Source organism: Trichoderma camerunense (genome assembly GCF_050948025.1).
Source record: "Trichoderma camerunense strain CBS 138272 chromosome Unknown V8C40scaffold_14, whole genome shotgun sequence".
Classification (NCBI taxonomy): domain Eukaryota; kingdom Fungi; phylum Ascomycota; class Sordariomycetes; order Hypocreales; family Hypocreaceae; genus Trichoderma; species Trichoderma camerunense.
Genome location: NW_028145356.1, coordinates 18,672 through 33,034, shown reverse-complemented (window position 1 = coordinate 33,034; position 14,363 = coordinate 18,672). Strand labels below are relative to the sequence as shown.

General features: G+C 52.2%; 4 protein-coding genes and 1 non-coding gene across 5 annotated transcripts; 2 read left to right on the top strand and 3 right to left on the bottom strand.

Annotated features, from left to right (window-relative positions):
• Positions 1-1,029: 1,029 nt before the first annotated feature.
• V8C40DRAFT_250619 (general substrate transporter) lies at positions 1,030-3,292 on the bottom strand. The gene is made up of 2 exons (XM_083217018.1): positions 2,719-3,292; positions 1,030-2,643 (listed from the first exon to the last, which is right to left on the bottom strand). Exons 1-2 carry the CDS (start codon positions 2,869-2,871, stop codon positions 1,231-1,233), a joined length of 1,566 nt encoding a protein of 521 aa, XP_083070708.1. The 5' UTR covers positions 2,872-3,292; the 3' UTR covers positions 1,030-1,230.
• A 351-nt stretch (positions 3,293-3,643) lies between these two features.
• On the top strand, positions 3,644-5,722 carry V8C40DRAFT_55786 (glycoside hydrolase family 1 protein). Its single transcript, XM_083223129.1, has 4 exons — positions 3,644-4,484; positions 4,567-4,853; positions 4,911-5,407; positions 5,527-5,722. The coding sequence occupies exons 1-4, from the start codon at positions 3,951-3,953 to the stop codon at positions 5,661-5,663; spliced, it is 1,455 nt and encodes a 484-aa protein (XP_083070707.1). The 5' UTR covers positions 3,644-3,950; the 3' UTR covers positions 5,664-5,722.
• Positions 5,723-6,211: 489 nt separating this feature from the next.
• On the bottom strand, positions 6,212-8,688 carry V8C40DRAFT_250612 (fungal specific transcription factor domain-containing protein). Its single transcript, XM_083217017.1, has 2 exons — positions 6,735-8,688; positions 6,212-6,615 (listed from the first exon to the last, which is right to left on the bottom strand). The coding sequence occupies exons 1-2, from the start codon at positions 8,448-8,450 to the stop codon at positions 6,439-6,441; spliced, it is 1,893 nt and encodes a 630-aa protein (XP_083070706.1). The 5' UTR covers positions 8,451-8,688; the 3' UTR covers positions 6,212-6,438.
• A 4,432-nt stretch (positions 8,689-13,120) lies between these two features.
• V8C40DRAFT_t157 lies at positions 13,121-13,202 on the top strand. Its single transcript has one exon. It is a non-coding gene; the product is annotated as a tRNA-Thr (tRNA).
• Positions 13,203-13,314: 112 nt separating this feature from the next.
• On the bottom strand, positions 13,315-14,226 carry V8C40DRAFT_280943 (uncharacterized protein). The gene is made up of 3 exons (XM_083221494.1): positions 13,909-14,226; positions 13,719-13,847; positions 13,315-13,653 (listed from the first exon to the last, which is right to left on the bottom strand). The coding sequence occupies exons 1-3, from the start codon at positions 14,215-14,217 to the stop codon at positions 13,429-13,431; spliced, it is 663 nt and encodes a 220-aa protein (XP_083070705.1). The 5' UTR covers positions 14,218-14,226; the 3' UTR covers positions 13,315-13,428.
• Between the last annotated feature and the right edge of the window lie 137 nt (positions 14,227-14,363).

Sequence of the window (14,363 nt, the reverse complement as noted above, 5' to 3'; positions counted from 1 at the left end):
GAATAGATATGATTGACAGTCATGGTTTCGGCGGAATAAAAAGCCCAACAAGAGCCGGACCACGCCATCAAAGCAGGTTCCTGTATGCAATGCACCATCACCAAGGTTCTAGCTGGGACGCCACCTTGTTCTAGAAAACAACAAAACAACCAGCTAGGAGCAGATCTCGGTCCTGCTCAGTTTAGTGCCCATCACATCAACCACAAGCCGATCTCGCTCTTCATTGTTTGATATGTCATTTCCCTTGCTTGGATGGCACACACATCATCAGCCTCGTCAAGAGTGAAGCCGTGCAAAGCTCCTATCTCCTTCGCTTCCTCCCGTTGGCGCCAAGTTGCTTGAATCATGTCCATGTCCTCTGCAAGCTGGATATATCTTCATCCGGACCTTGTGTGCAAGCTAAATCTCCACTGCACCACACCAGCACAAGCTCTCGGGCTTTTTCCGCCCCATCTTTTACGCAAACGGTGCTTCCCAAAGCTCAGCTAGTTCGACGGCAATTGAACAAGCCATCGGCTATCGATGCTTCGTGCCCGGAATTTGGCGCAAAGCTGATGCCGTGCTTTGCGAAACAGCGCGCAAGGAAATTTCCTCACAGCTGCAGTGTCAAGTGTCTGCAGACTGCAGCTTGTTGGCCCGTTTCTGCGCCGCCTGAATAGAGTCACATTCGGGATTCCGTTGAAGCACCTCGCCTTTCTTGGTAGTACTCGGCGCAGCCAACCACTTTCAAGCGGAGCTGTCCGCCTTGGGAGACTCGCATCTCATGTCACGCAGCAAATGGACCGACTTGGGGGGCATTTTTTGAGCCATTTTCGAGAGACTGGCCAGATCCCTCTAAGTCGCTAGTCACTGATTCGCTCATGTCCAGAGGCTCGACTCAAGACCTCGCGGTTGTGGAGATTGAAAAAGAAGGATCGGCTGTTGCCTGCTTGACCCCTGTTAGCAGGAAAACAGCTGCACCAGCTTTACCTAATGAGTTCATGTGAGTGATGCTTCATGCTGCTTCAACAAGTGATCGTTCAACAAGTGGTGCTTCCACGTGGTAGAGAAATGTTAATTTCAAACTCAATGACCATGGTATCTATCGCAAAAATGCATTCTCCATGCTGCCCAATTCCAATCCCAACGCCAATACCCATTCTATCATGCTTTTTTTGGTTACATGTTCCAATGTCCAGTTTCCCCGATATGCCGTAATGTACCCAATGCAATTCAGTTTTCGACTTGTTTTTATACAGACGCACCGGAAACCGATTTTTCTCCTATCGATTCCGTCTGCGTGCGAATCTCCATATCTTTCTGTCGTCGTGTTTCGACTGAGAGCTGTTTCTTCTTCTCGTCTCCGTCGAATAGATATGCCAACTCTTCCAAAGTCGGTCCCGAGGTTTCGACAAAGAAAAAGTATACAATGATGAAAATAAACGCCACCCAGACGCAATAATAAATGTAAAACTTCCACCCAATGTTTTGTAACGCAATCGGATTCACGTAGTTTCCAAAAATGGTGGCCACCTGAATCGTGAGCAGGACAAAGGACCACGTCTTGGCCCTCATTTGGTATGTAACGATCTCCAGGGGGTATGTTACCACCAGATTGGTCCAGGCCATGGTGTAGAACGCCTGGAAGATGAAGATGCATGCAAGAACCAGCCGGCCGGCAGCAAGAGAACCACGCTCAAGGTATTCTTCGGCCCCAATCGTCCAAGCAATAAAAGTGAGCGAAACACCCCCAGAGCCGATGAGGAAGAAAGTGCGTCGTTTAAACTTGTTGATGCAGAATGTGACAGTGAGCGCCACGATGTACTGCCAGAGTGTCACCATGCCGTTGACAAGCGTAATATCCTTTTCAGACGTAACTCCAGTATCTTTTAGGATTTGTGTCAGATAGTTTGACACGAGCAAATTTCCCGAGCTCTGGCTAAAGACAGCCGTTGCGAAGCAAAGTGATAGCCTCTTCAAATTGGGTATTGATGAGAAAAAGGCCACCCATGTCATGTTCTGTTGTGCTTCTTTGGCAAGGACCCGTTCAATCTCTGCGCATTCAACACTGACGACCTCGGCGGTTGGGTCGCATTCACCGTGGTATTTGACCAGAATCTCGCGCGCCTCCCTCATCCGACCCTTGGCAATCAGCCATCGAGGTGATTCTGGGCAAAAGAAGATGAGGCTGAGCTGGTATGTCGAGGGAATAATTTGGATCAGCGTCGGTAGCCTCCATGACCATGATCCAGGGATACGGAAGCAGCCATAAGTCGCCCAGGCGCCAATGACGTATCCTAGCACGATTGACGTGTTGTAGAAGGTAGTGATTTGGACTCGTTCTTTCGGATGGCTCAATTCCGTCACCAGCACCGGGGCGCCCATCTGGATCAGCGAGGAGCCAAAACCTAGCACAATCTTGCCTCCGATATACATGTTGAGCGACGTAGCGAAGAATTCGATCAGGACACCTGCGATGATGACAATTGAGCCCATTGCAGTCGGGACCCGGCGTCCGCATCTATCACTGATCCAGCCGAGGAATATGAATGGGATAACACCGCCAATGGCGCTCGATGCACCGAAAAAGCCCAGGGTTGAACCTTCGGGATGTCCAAATTGATCCTGCCATGTCGGGAGAACTTGCATTCCGTTGGTCATTGACTGTGATGATTTCCTATGATTAGTCCTGGCTCATTGGAGGAAGCTCAAACAGAGAGCAGAGGAGATAAAACTCACCCCATCAATACCGAGCGCGGCGCTGGCGAGCAGCGATGACGTGAGTAGAAAATACAGCAGGATGCCATTCTTGCGCCGCCAAAACGGGGGATATGATGCCAAGTCAATTGGCGATGAAATACCGTCAGCCGTACGTGCCGCAGCAGGAGCCATAATCCAGCCTCTTGTCCTTCAGCGACGATGTGTAGAGGCCAAAAGTTGCGGCAGACATGCGCTCGGATCTGGCTCATCTGTTCAGCTGCTGTTCAGCTGCTGTTTGTCACGCCATGTGCAAAGAAGGTTCACCGAGCGCAAAAAAAATGCGCCGGTCGCCTTGCTTAGTCAACAGCTCAGCCATTCTCGGTGAAGGCGAGCAGCCACGAGGCAGCGTCGGGCGGGCAGAACCCAGAAGCGTTCCATTCTCTCTCCATCTCGAAGCATCTCGTGAGATCACGGATGAAGATGGTCGAAATGGGTTACACGAGATGATAAAGGTTAGCAGGCTAGCTATGCAGGGCAATTAAGTAAGCGCGCGTCCAGGGCAAAGGTCCCTTCCCCACGGGGGGGACAGATCGAATCTAAATCGGCGATTCGGAGAAATCAGGATCCGCGGAACGACCAAAACGCTAACTGAAGAGGCTTTCCAAGAGGGCGGATAATTCGACAAAGGCCGGCCAAACCCGCACAGCCAATCAAGGCGGCGAGCTGTGAGTAAGATGCTCATCCTTATTTCCCCATTGGGGCAGCTCCGTCTCAGTGGCACGGGGTATCGGGAAGCTCTGGGGCAAAAATTGCAAATGCAAACTGCTGATTGCCTCGTGGGACTTCCCCAGCTCTGCTCCCACACGTGTCCGGGGAAGCGGTGCGAATCTCGACGGGCGTCAGGCAACGGAACGACTAACTGGAACCGTTCACGACGGAGCAATCACGGACAATGGCAAATGGTCCCTTCTCCACACGGCCTGGAGGATCAAGAGAAGCAAACCACTGACTGACTGCGCTCACGTGTGGGTATAAAGCTGTCCCCCCTGACGCGAACCACGAGCCTCATCGGGTCGGTCCGTTTCAATAACGGGCTTTCTCACCTGAACTTGTACTTGCCCTCGTACTCGTACATGTACATGATTAGCCTGAGTTGAGCTATTATTCCTACCGTCGTTTGGCGAGCAGACACAGACGCACCTTGCAACAAACACAGCAAGAAAGGATCAGCCCAAGGACATACGAGCAGCAGAAAAAAAAAATAAGCCAAAATGTCCGAGTCGCTATCTCTGCCCAACGATTTCGAATGGGGCTTCGCTACGGCCGCCTACCAGATCGAAGGGGCTGTAAAAGAAGGGGGCCGTGGGCCGTCCATCTGGGACACGTACTGTCACTTGGAGCCCTCTCGCACCAACGGTGCCAACGGCGATGTTGCTTGCGATCACTATCATCGCTACGATGAAGACTTTGATCTCTTGACCAAGTACGGCGCCAAGGCCTACCGCTTTTCCCTGTCGTGGTCGCGCATCATCCCTCTTGGTGGCAGACTTGATCCCATCAACGAGGAGGGGATTCAGTTCTACAGCGATCTGATCGATGCCTTGTTGAAGCGGGGAGTTACCCCTTGGGTGACTCTGTATCACTGGGATCTACCCCAGGCGCTTCACGACAGATATGGAGGCTGGTTGAATGTGAAAGAGGTCCAGCTGGACTTTGAGAGGTATGCGAGGTTGTGCTTTGAGCGCTTTGGAGACCGAGTCAAGAACTGGATCACCATCAACGAGCCGTGGATCCAGTCCATCTACGTGAGTCTTTAACTGGGGTTCATACCCTATCTCCCTTTCTCCTGTATCAAATACAACCATCAAATACTAATCAAAGGCGCAGGGCTATGCCACCGGCAGCAACGCTCCCGGCAGGAGCAGCATAAACAAGCACTCCACCGAGGGCGACACAACCACTGAGCCATGGCTCGCTGGAAAAGCCCAAATCATGAGCCATGCTCGCGCCGTGGCCGTCTACAGCAAAGACTTTCGCGCTTCTCAAAAGGGGCAGATCGGCATCTCGCTCAACGGCGACTACTATGAGCCCTGGGACAGCAGCGACCCCAGAGACAAGGAGGCTGCGGAGCGACGCATGGAATTCCACATCGGGTGGTATGCGAATCCAATCTTGTAAGTTCTCCCGTCCGTTGTGAACTCTCTCAGCATATTAATCATCGTGGACAACAGCTTGAAGAGGGATTATCCTGCTTCCATGAGAAAGCAGCTGGGCGACAGGCTTCCGGCTCTCACTCCAGCCGACTTTGCCATTCTCAACGCCGGAGAGACTGACTTCTACGGCATGAACTATTACACCTCCCAGTTCGCCCGCCACTATGAAGGCCCCGTCCCCAAGACAGACTTCCTCGGCGCCATCCACGAGCACCAGGAGAACAAGGACGGCAGCCCCGTCGGCGAGGAGAGCGGCATCTTCTGGCTGCGCTCCTGCCCGGACATGTTCCGAAAGCACCTCGCCAGAGTCCACGGCCTGTACGGCAAGCCCATCTACATCACCGAGAACGGCTGCCCGTGCCCCGGAGAGGACAAGATGACGTGCGAGGAGGCCATCAACGACCCCTTCCGCATCCAGTACTTTGACTCCCATCTGGATTCCATCTCAAAGGCCATCAGTCAGGACGGCGTCGTCGTCAAGGGCTACTTTGCCTGGGCTCTGCTCGATAACCTTGGTACGTACACACACAACACCCTTCCCTTTCCCCTTTCCCCCTCTTCTCAGCTCTCTCTCTCTATCACATTCTGATGCAATAAAACCCCCCAAACTAACCACTCATACCTTGACAAACAGAATGGTCAGACGGCTACGGGCCCCGCTTCGGCGTCACCTACACAGACTACACCACCCTCAAGCGCACGCCCAAGAAGTCGGCCCTTGTGCTCAAGGACATGTTTGCAGACAGGCAAAGGGTTAAAGTAGCCGCTTGAAAAGAAATAGCCTTTATGCTTTTTTTCTTTAACCTTCCCCCATGTCCCCCTCCATCTTTTTACCTTATGCATTCTGCCTTTTTTCGTGTTGCGTTGCTATGTTTTCACCCTTCTTTCCTTAAACAAGCAAGCAGCAAAGCAAAGTATATAAGCGGTAGCGCGCACAGTTTAGCCATGAACATGTCCCAAATGCAATGCTACTCAGCCATTTTGAACAGAAAAGCGAATGAGACATGGGGTCCGTAACTTTTTTATGCCTTCCTAACTTCTATTCCTCGATAAGAGAAGACCGTTATATACCTGTGATACTCGTATGTATTGTGCAGGGAGCGGAGAAATCGTAAATCGTGTTCAACAACGTTGCGTCCATGTTTCTCCGAATGTCTCGGCATTTCCCCGATCACTCACCTTTTTTTAATCCCAAATCCTCCTCGCTTCGCTTAATTGTCTCACAAGGGAAGCTGCATGTCAACCCGTCCCTGGACTTCACCACGGAGTGAATCATCAGGGCTGAATGAATCGAAAACGAGAACGGGAGATCTTGGTTAATCTCATTAATGCAAATGGCAAATAAGGTACCTATACACAAAAATAAAATGGCTCCATACGTAAAATTACACCCATGCAAAAAAACGCCTTTTGCCCCCCATGGAAGACAACACAATACCCAACTCGCTGAACGGGGGGGGGGAATAGGGAAGAATAGGGAATCCCTGCCATATTTACAAAAGTTACAAATTTTTTTGTTCTTTGGCTTCTGTTCCATTCCGCACATTTAGCCAACAACGGTATTAGACGTGTTCCTAAGCTGATCCGAGGCCTTGGAGTCCAGCCGCGTGAGAATATCCAAGAGCACCGTAAAGTCGCTCCTAGCTCGCGTCGCCAGGGGTGAATCCTGGTTCCGATGGATAATGGCTAACAAACTAGCTCCGATAAGGCGAATCTTTTCCACCTGCGGTATCAAGATAGGAAGTGGTCAGCAAAACAAGTGCCGAAGTTTAAAATATAAATATCCGCAGGGTGATAAGAGGAAAACGGTAGAAGAATTACAAAGAAAAAAAAAAGACTCACATTCGGCTCGCCATTGGCCTGGAGGCCCCAAAAGGGCGCTTCGTTCATCACTCTCAACATGTCTCGTACAATCTCCGACTTCCTCAAATCGGCCTGCTCAACGCCAGGAGCAAAATAAGACAAATCTTCGAATTTCTGCGTAATCACCATGCGCAGACAGTGAAACGTCACCTGCAGGTTAATGCATTGAATCACGTACTGCTTGGACTCGGCCGACCCGTTGCCTTCGGCCATTGCTGCCATGGCTAGCGTGCATGACTGGAGGTACGGCGGGAGGTCGTCCAAGCAGGTGATGAACCTGACATAGAGGGAGTCGAGGTGCTGCCTGTCGGCAGATGGCAGAACATGGTTGGGGGGCATGCTGCCCCTAAAATGCTGCATCATCTGGTCCTGAAGCACCCGGATTTCCAGAAGCAGATCGGCGGCGGACTGCCACAGCCGCACGTTTGCGTTGAACCCGGAAATAAAGCTTTTTCTGGGCGGCTCGGAGGCCGTGTTCAGAAACTCATCCTCAATACCAGACGGGTAAAGGGTAGTAATACCCGTGTCGAAGCAGTACTTGTGGATGGTGATGGGACGGTTATTGAGTATGGCAGCGGACTTGTCGCCCAGATACAAGATCCAGAAGCAACGGCGCCGGAACTCTGCCTCGATGGGGACGAGCCCCTCGAGCGAAGCCTCTTCGTGGAGGTGCATGACCTGCGCAAGGCGGATGGCCTCGCCAAAGATGTGCCACGAGTATTTCGGCTTCCCCGCGGCGTGGAGGCAGTTGGAGTGGAAGTAGCGGATGGCAATCGAGTTGGCCGTCGGATTCTCCAGGTCGGCCTCGAGATGCTGGTGAAGGCAGTCGCGAGAGGCCTCGAGAAAGATTTCCGAGACGGATTCTCCTTCGGGGAAAATGTCCTTGGGTAGCATGAATGCTGCCTCTGCGCAGACGGCCGTGACCAGGGTGAAGGTCGAGTCGACCCAAGGAGCCAACCTGCTGCCAACGATCCTGGAGCCGCTGGGCTGGCCGAAGCCCGTCCACGACTCGGCAGAACTGATGGGGGTGGTGCCAGTGGTCGGGTCTGGCGTGAGCTGGGACAGCGGCGATGGTTGGTTCATGCCGGGCAAGGGCTGCGAGAAGATGTATGCAAGGACGTCCCGGAGGGCAGGCTCGTACACCAGGGGGGTGAGAGGATAGAGGTAGTCGAAGAAGAGATCGATACATCGCTTCGAGACCCGTTCTAGCGTCGTGTTGCGCAACGTCATTGCGTGGGCGAGGTGTAGCCACCGCTGGCGAGTCGAGATGTTCTGAATTGTGGAGAGGCCGGGCAGGTCGCCCAGCGGCTGCCGTGGCAGGCCATTCTCGATGCTGAGAGGCTCGACGGGCTCCCACGCCGTCTCGGGCGAGAGCGAGGACGAGTTGAAGGGCTGCAGTCCACCTGCTGCGGGGCCGGAGAAGCTCAACGGCGGCGGCATCTGGCCGGATCCACGAGCCCCGGTGGAGAGAGAGCTCGGGTCTGGAGGTGGCTGGCCGGGCTGATCGCTCTTCTTCCTGGCTTTGGGACCGCGTCGGGCCAGTGGCAAGTCGAAAGTGCACTGCACGTGTGCATCGCGGCAGTGCGTGCAGCTATCGACGGCGCTGAGGTATTCGCACTTGTGTGGTGTCAGTGGGGAGATGGAGGAGTAGGGATCAAGTTGTAAGACGGAGGGGACGGAGGAGTAGCGCAGCATCAGACAGAGAGACAGAGTCGACGGTGAGTTGTGAATACAAATTTACACATACACTCGTATGATGATGTATATGGTGTCAATGTATGCACAACCCAACATAACAGACGTGAGGTATAACGAAGAGAGGGAGAGGAGGGAGCAGGAAGAGCAAGCAAGCAGGGACCAGGGACCGAGACATGAAGAAGGGAAAGGAGAGGATGGGATGGGAAAGCGATGCAATGCAATAGGCTAGATGGACTAGACTGACCTTGGCCTTGCGCCGACGGCATCGATCGCACGCTCTGCTCACCAGACGGCCTCGTGGATGGTGGTGGAACGAGGTTGCAGCCGCTCCAAGTGACTGCTGAGGCGGCGGTGTTGAGGCCGTTGGTGAGCCGGGCTGGGAGGTTGAGGCCGACTCGGGCGAGGTGGTGAGCGCGACTGCTGAGCCTGCTGAGCCAGTGCCTGTAGAGCCTCCACAGGGCGTTAGTTATAGGGGCCACCACCGCTGCACTGCGCTGGAACTGGCGCTGGAACTGCTGGAACTGCTGGAACCTTGAACTGACCTGGACCTGCTGCTGCTGCTGTCGCCACTGATGCTGCTCCCCCTAGCGGTGCGCTGGCCATGGCTCTGCCGTGCCGATCGCTATCAGTTGCGTCTCGAGGGCTCTCCCTCACTGGCAGCCTCCGCTTCCCACGCTGCGCTCACGGTTGGTCGGAGATCGGAGAAACGCAGGGCGCGCAGACAATGTCGCGTCTTCCGGTCGGAAACGCCTGGCTGGAGACTCGAGGCGAGACGGGGATTTATCAACGGTCAAATACAGGGAGGAAAAGTGGGCAGAGGCTTGGATTTTTCTCGTCTGTTTGGCCCCTCCACTTTAAAGCCATTTCTCCGCATGGGGTCGGCCGATTATCTAAGACAGCTAGCACCGAACAAGATTGAGCCCAACACACTCCAGAATCTCTCATCGTCCATATCCATCAGGGCAATGCAATATTACAGTATTCGACCCCGTCTCGACCAGACCCCGAACCCCCCTTCCGGGCGCCAGTCCGATTCGGGCTCCCGTGCCAGCCGCTAGCCGCTGCGCAAAAGCCTGGGGAAGACATGGGGGTTGGTGAAGGATGCAAATGCAATGCAATGCTACGACAGATGCGGCGCCGCTTGATCGCACAAAACTCGACTCAGCGTTCAGGCGAGCCCGGCTCGAGATTTCAACCGTCATCAGAAGGCGCCCCCTTTGCCCTTCACCCTTCCATCCGTCCATCCACCCCGTCCTGCATTCATGGCCGGTCAGAATAGCTTCCTAATGGGCAATCTGGTGTCGACGCAAATGCGGGGTTTGCATAGCAACCTTGTCAACCCCGGCAAGCCCAGCCTTGTACCCACCGGTAGTCGTGCAGCGCCGTTTGGGCGCGTGTGCTACCTGTCGGTACCTGCCGGCTATCAACTTCGGATGAACGCAGACCTCAATGCAACCCTGGATGGGTTGGTCCCTACCGCGTTTAATATAAATTTTCAGCATCAACCTGAAAAGCTCTCGAGCCAGCTCTGGGTAATGATGGAAGCTGCATGTGTCGTGTCACATCGGCCCATAAATCGCCTCCAACTGCGGTTACTCAACGCCAGTCCAGCACGGAATATAGCCTGAGCATCGACGGGCCGCCATGGGGAAGCCAATTGAGATTCAAGGTTAAACGACATCGTTGCCAGACCCCTTTCCCTTGTGACTGCAGCCGCCAGCTACGGCTACGGTTGTCTCGGCCCCTCGCCATTGATGATGACAATCAACAGCCGCGAATAAAACCAAGTCCTGGCACCTCCCTGCCGATTTGCCACTCAATCGTCAAGCAAGACGATGTCTTCAGCAGCCCAGGCCCCCAGGTGGTTTCCCAATGCACTCAATTGCATGCCTAGGCGACTGTCCCATACCGTGGCGAATCCGCTTTGACAACCTGATAATTATCGACTGCACGTGGAGAGCGTATTGGAAGCCAAGGAACATCAAGTAAGTTGCTTCTTGTGTGTGCTTTTGCCATTCAGTCCTGCAATCCCCCATCTCAGTCACATTCGGAGGCATACAGTACATAGAGAGTACGTAGAAGAGTATAGCAATGGTCAAGCTTCGTCTCGCGTGCATCGCCAACAGCTGGCTGCTCACACGCAATTTCCGGCTCACCGCAGTCCTACAGCCCCCGCTCGAAGCCGCCCCTATTATAGCGAGACCAATACCGCGGAAGCAAGCCTTCCGCTTCAATCAAGCATAACCCGGCTGCGGAGCATTTGCCCGGGATCAAAGGCAGCTAACCGACCTCGGATTTATATCAATTGAGTGCCATGATCCGAGAGTCAACGCGAAGCTCCCTGATAGCGCCCACATGTCTAGGTTGTCAAAAACCAGTCTGTTTTGAAGCGAGCAGGCCGTGACGGCCTCAACCCGTCTTTTCCGCTTCCCCGGAAAAGCAAAGAGTCATTATGATGAATAACGGCCGGCAATTAACAACCTGGAGAACCCTCGACTTAGATGCGGAGAGCAAAGTGGGATCCGCGTCAACTGACTGGTTCAATGTTACCATCTGATTAAGCTTATACCAGTTACTAACGAGAGGAGGGGCCAGCACCCCAAAATACCTAGGTTTTGAGCTTGATATTACTGGAACTTGCTCATCGGGTACGTGCAGGGTCTTATCCTCGTGTTGCGCAACTTATACAGCTTCCCGAATTGCCGTATCACAGCGTTGAAATAGGAAGCTTGATTGTTTTTTTTTCTTCTGGCAAATTCCAGAGATGATTCCAGAAATGCGCAACACTTTTCTCGTCTAGTGACCTATATAGGTCCTTGTGACACATTATTGACAGAGAACAGTAGGAAGCCCGATTACCACTCTTTCCCCTGCTCGATTGCTCGACGGACACCGCACATCCCTAGTGTTCGCGAACCACACCGTGAAGCATTCTGACGTTGCGATCGGACTGGCCAAGTCTGGTGTCGGCGGGGGGCACTGGGCTTACCTGGTGACACCGGATGCCAACGAGTATTTCAAAGAACCGCAGCCGACACAGTTCACTTTACACACTCCCTTCCGAGCCTCGCATTCTTCATCTTCCACTCGAGACGCCTGTGCGAAGTTGACAAGCCATCCCATGAGACCAGATTGCAACCGACATGTAAAGGCACGCATATTCACTTGCTATTCCGCTCTTTGTGATGTAGCAAAACTCGATGAAAAAAAAGCGATATCTACCAGCAGATCATTGATGCCGTGAAGGTGTCTCGAGCCCCCCAATGAGTGTAATGATTGTAATACCTGTGGCAACAAGTAGTGCAGTGCTGCTACTTTCTCTAGAAGAGCAATGCCGGTTGTAGATCTGCGCGTAGTGTTTGGTGTAAGTAAGTAAAAGTTTGGCCGTCACAGGACAGGATTTGTCTGTTCTTCCTTGTACATTCGCGCTCAGTGGAGTGGCTCTGTATACGTCTTTATTGAGCTTCTATCGCGAAGAGAAATTGCTTGTATCGGTAAATACTCTAGTTTTCCTATAGGTATCTATATAAATAAAAAACAAGCAATGACGATGCAAATTTGTTTTCCCATTGTTGCCACGCGAGCGAGTGAACGTTAGATCGTCGCTGATGAAAATTCGTTCTCTCTAGGGTAATACCATTATGCCGTCGTCGGCAGCCCCTTTCTTTCAAATGGAGAAGACACAACGGCATTCCAATGTGCTATTGGCATTTTAGGAGTGGCAGCTAAAATAAAATAAAACCCATCAATTCTATAATAAATCGGATTTATCGATCGCCCTCTGCATTGCTGGTGTACATAACCTTGGCACAGCGGACTTCCCATTCCCGTTCAGCAACTGTGCCTATCAACGTTTTCTAGAACACAATTGATTTGGACTTGGGTTAATTTGAGTCTACTACATATTGCCTTCGTATAAGTCAAGCCAGAATCATAGCATGCCTTGGAGTAAAGGGTAGTAGTCCATGCAAACTGAATAAATGCCAACGACTCCATCAAAACGAGTGACACGAGGCAGAGATCCAGTCTTGCTTACGATACGGCTTGAGTTTTCCAGTCTGACTGTCCGGACGGATGGCATTTTTGACCTCTCCCGACGCTTGGAGATATGTGCTAATGCAGGCCTTCGATTTAGTCTTCACAGCATTTGTAACTCCTCTCAAGTCCTGGAGATGGCACAGACATGGCTCCAATTTAGATCGTGAGATGGACCAATGATATTAGGTAACTTTACTCCGTATCTGGTCTCACCTTTTGTCCCTTTCACAGCATTTTCAAATCCCCCCCAAGTCCTGGAGATGGAGCGGACATGTCTCCAATTTGTGTTGAAAGGCCAATCATGTTGGCCTCTCTGTAACCACTTTTACATGTATTGGTGCCTTTGGCAGTAGTAGAAGATAAAAATAGATGGTAGCTTGCTCTCTCGGGTGAGGTTGAAAATGTTGTGAAATCGACTACCCTCATCGCGCATTTTCCCCAGGTTTACATGCTTCTGAACGGTGGAGCGCTGAGTTTTCACCCCAAACACGTGATACCGCTGTGCCGTCTACTGAGGTGATGTCTTCACAAGACAGCCAGCCTACCGAAAATATCAAGATGAAAGTGATTCCCGTGTGGGGCATCATGGAAACCGAATAGTCTCATTTTAGCCAGCTTCAAAACATACAGCCCGCTTGGCTAAGCGGTATAGCGTGTCACTAGTAAATACTTGACATGACAAGGTGATCAGTTCGACTCTGATAGTGGGCATTGTATTTTTTTGTTTTTGAAGTTGCCATTCACTTTTTGCAGTACTGGTTCATTCATAAGTAACATGGCCCTATCTTGAAACAATGACAGAAAGAGACGTCTCAGTCATTCCCATCGTGTATCTCATCCTCCCCAACGTTGGCCAAGGAGCATCCCCAACTCCTGACCACCCAGTAAAGTCGTTAGATGAAAAGATTTCTCCAGCTTTTTTTGTAAGAGATGCAGCTTAGACGCTGATGGTCAGAGCCAAAGAGCCGTGGATCTGGCTCAGCAGGCTCTGGGCCTGGTTGGCATAGGCAGGGATACGGGCAATGATGGCACCGGCCAGATTGACAACGGTACGCTCAATCAGGTTGAGGACAACACCGATGGGGCCACGGAGGAGAGAGTTGGAGATGAGACCGTTGGGGCCGAGGAAAGAGTTGATGAGCTGGGTGTTGGCTTGAACGAGCTGCCATGGTTGTTAGATTACATACGATATCTTGATCTTCGGCATGAGATTAGAGAGATACATACAGTGCTGAAAGCGTTGAAGATGGACAGCTGGTCAGCCTGGCCGAAGGTGGAAGTCACAGGAGTGGTGATGATGCTGGCGACGTTGGTGACGAGGTTTCCAGCCAGAGCGCTGATGCTGTTAATGATGTTCTGCCGTTCTTGTAAGTACATGTATACACTACTTGTCCACTCCTTTAAGATAGGGGCTTACAGGGAGCTGCTGGGCAAGTGTAGTAGCAGTGATGTTGCTGATGGCATTGCCGGTGGTGGCAAACACGTTGGCGACGCTGTTCAAGGTGGAAGTAATGGCAGAGGCGTTAAGTTGCGGGAGAGCGATATCAAGCTGGTGGAACTCGGTCATCTGCTGAACGTGGATGTGGTGAGCGAGCTCCTCGAGCTGGTGGACCTGCTTGCTTTGCTCGCTCTGCTCCATAGCCTGGCCTTGCTGGGTGGCAGATATGGCGTAGGCAGACTGGGCCGTCAGAGCGGTGGCGAGGATGGAGATGAGCTTGAACTGCATTTTGGCGGGTTGATGCTGGAACTAAGTTGGGGGGATTTTTTGGGGATGAATATTTAGAAGTCTGGAGCTTTGGGATTGAGCTGCTGGTGGTAAAGAATGGGATAACCGGGATTGAATCTTATCTCGTCTTTTATATCTATTACAAC

Excerpts from the sequence above, each read along its gene's own strand:
- V8C40DRAFT_250619 (XM_083217018.1), bottom strand. The coding sequence starts at position 2,871 with ATGGCTCCTGCTGCGGCACGTACGGCTGACGGTATTTCATCGCCAATT. Across the intron at positions 2,644-2,718 it reads CCGCGCTCGGTATTGATGGG|TCAATGACCAACGGAATGCA; the intron begins GTGAGTTTTATC and ends AAATCATCACAG.
- V8C40DRAFT_55786 (XM_083223129.1), top strand. The coding sequence starts at position 3,951 with ATGTCCGAGTCGCTATCTCTGCCCAACGATTTCGAATGGGGCTTCGCT. Across the intron at positions 4,485-4,566 it reads CGTGGATCCAGTCCATCTAC|GGCTATGCCACCGGCAGCAA; the intron begins GTGAGTCTTTAA and ends TCAAAGGCGCAG. Across the intron at positions 5,408-5,526 it reads GGCTCTGCTCGATAACCTTG|AATGGTCAGACGGCTACGGG; the intron begins GTACGTACACAC and ends CTTGACAAACAG.
- V8C40DRAFT_250612 (XM_083217017.1), bottom strand. The coding sequence starts at position 8,450 with ATGCTGCGCTACTCCTCCGTCCCCTCCGTCTTACAACTTGATCCCTAC. Across the intron at positions 6,616-6,734 it reads AGGCCAATGGCGAGCCGAAT|GTGGAAAAGATTCGCCTTAT; the intron begins GTGAGTCTTTTT and ends TTGATACCGCAG.
- V8C40DRAFT_280943 (XM_083221494.1), bottom strand. The coding sequence starts at position 14,217 with ATGCAGTTCAAGCTCATCTCCATCCTCGCCACCGCTCTGACGGCCCAG. Across the intron at positions 13,848-13,908 it reads CACTTGCCCAGCAGCTCCCT|AACATCATTAACAGCATCAG; the intron begins GTAAGCCCCTAT and ends CAAGAACGGCAG. Across the intron at positions 13,654-13,718 it reads TCTTCAACGCTTTCAGCACT|CTCGTTCAAGCCAACACCCA; the intron begins GTATGTATCTCT and ends CAACCATGGCAG.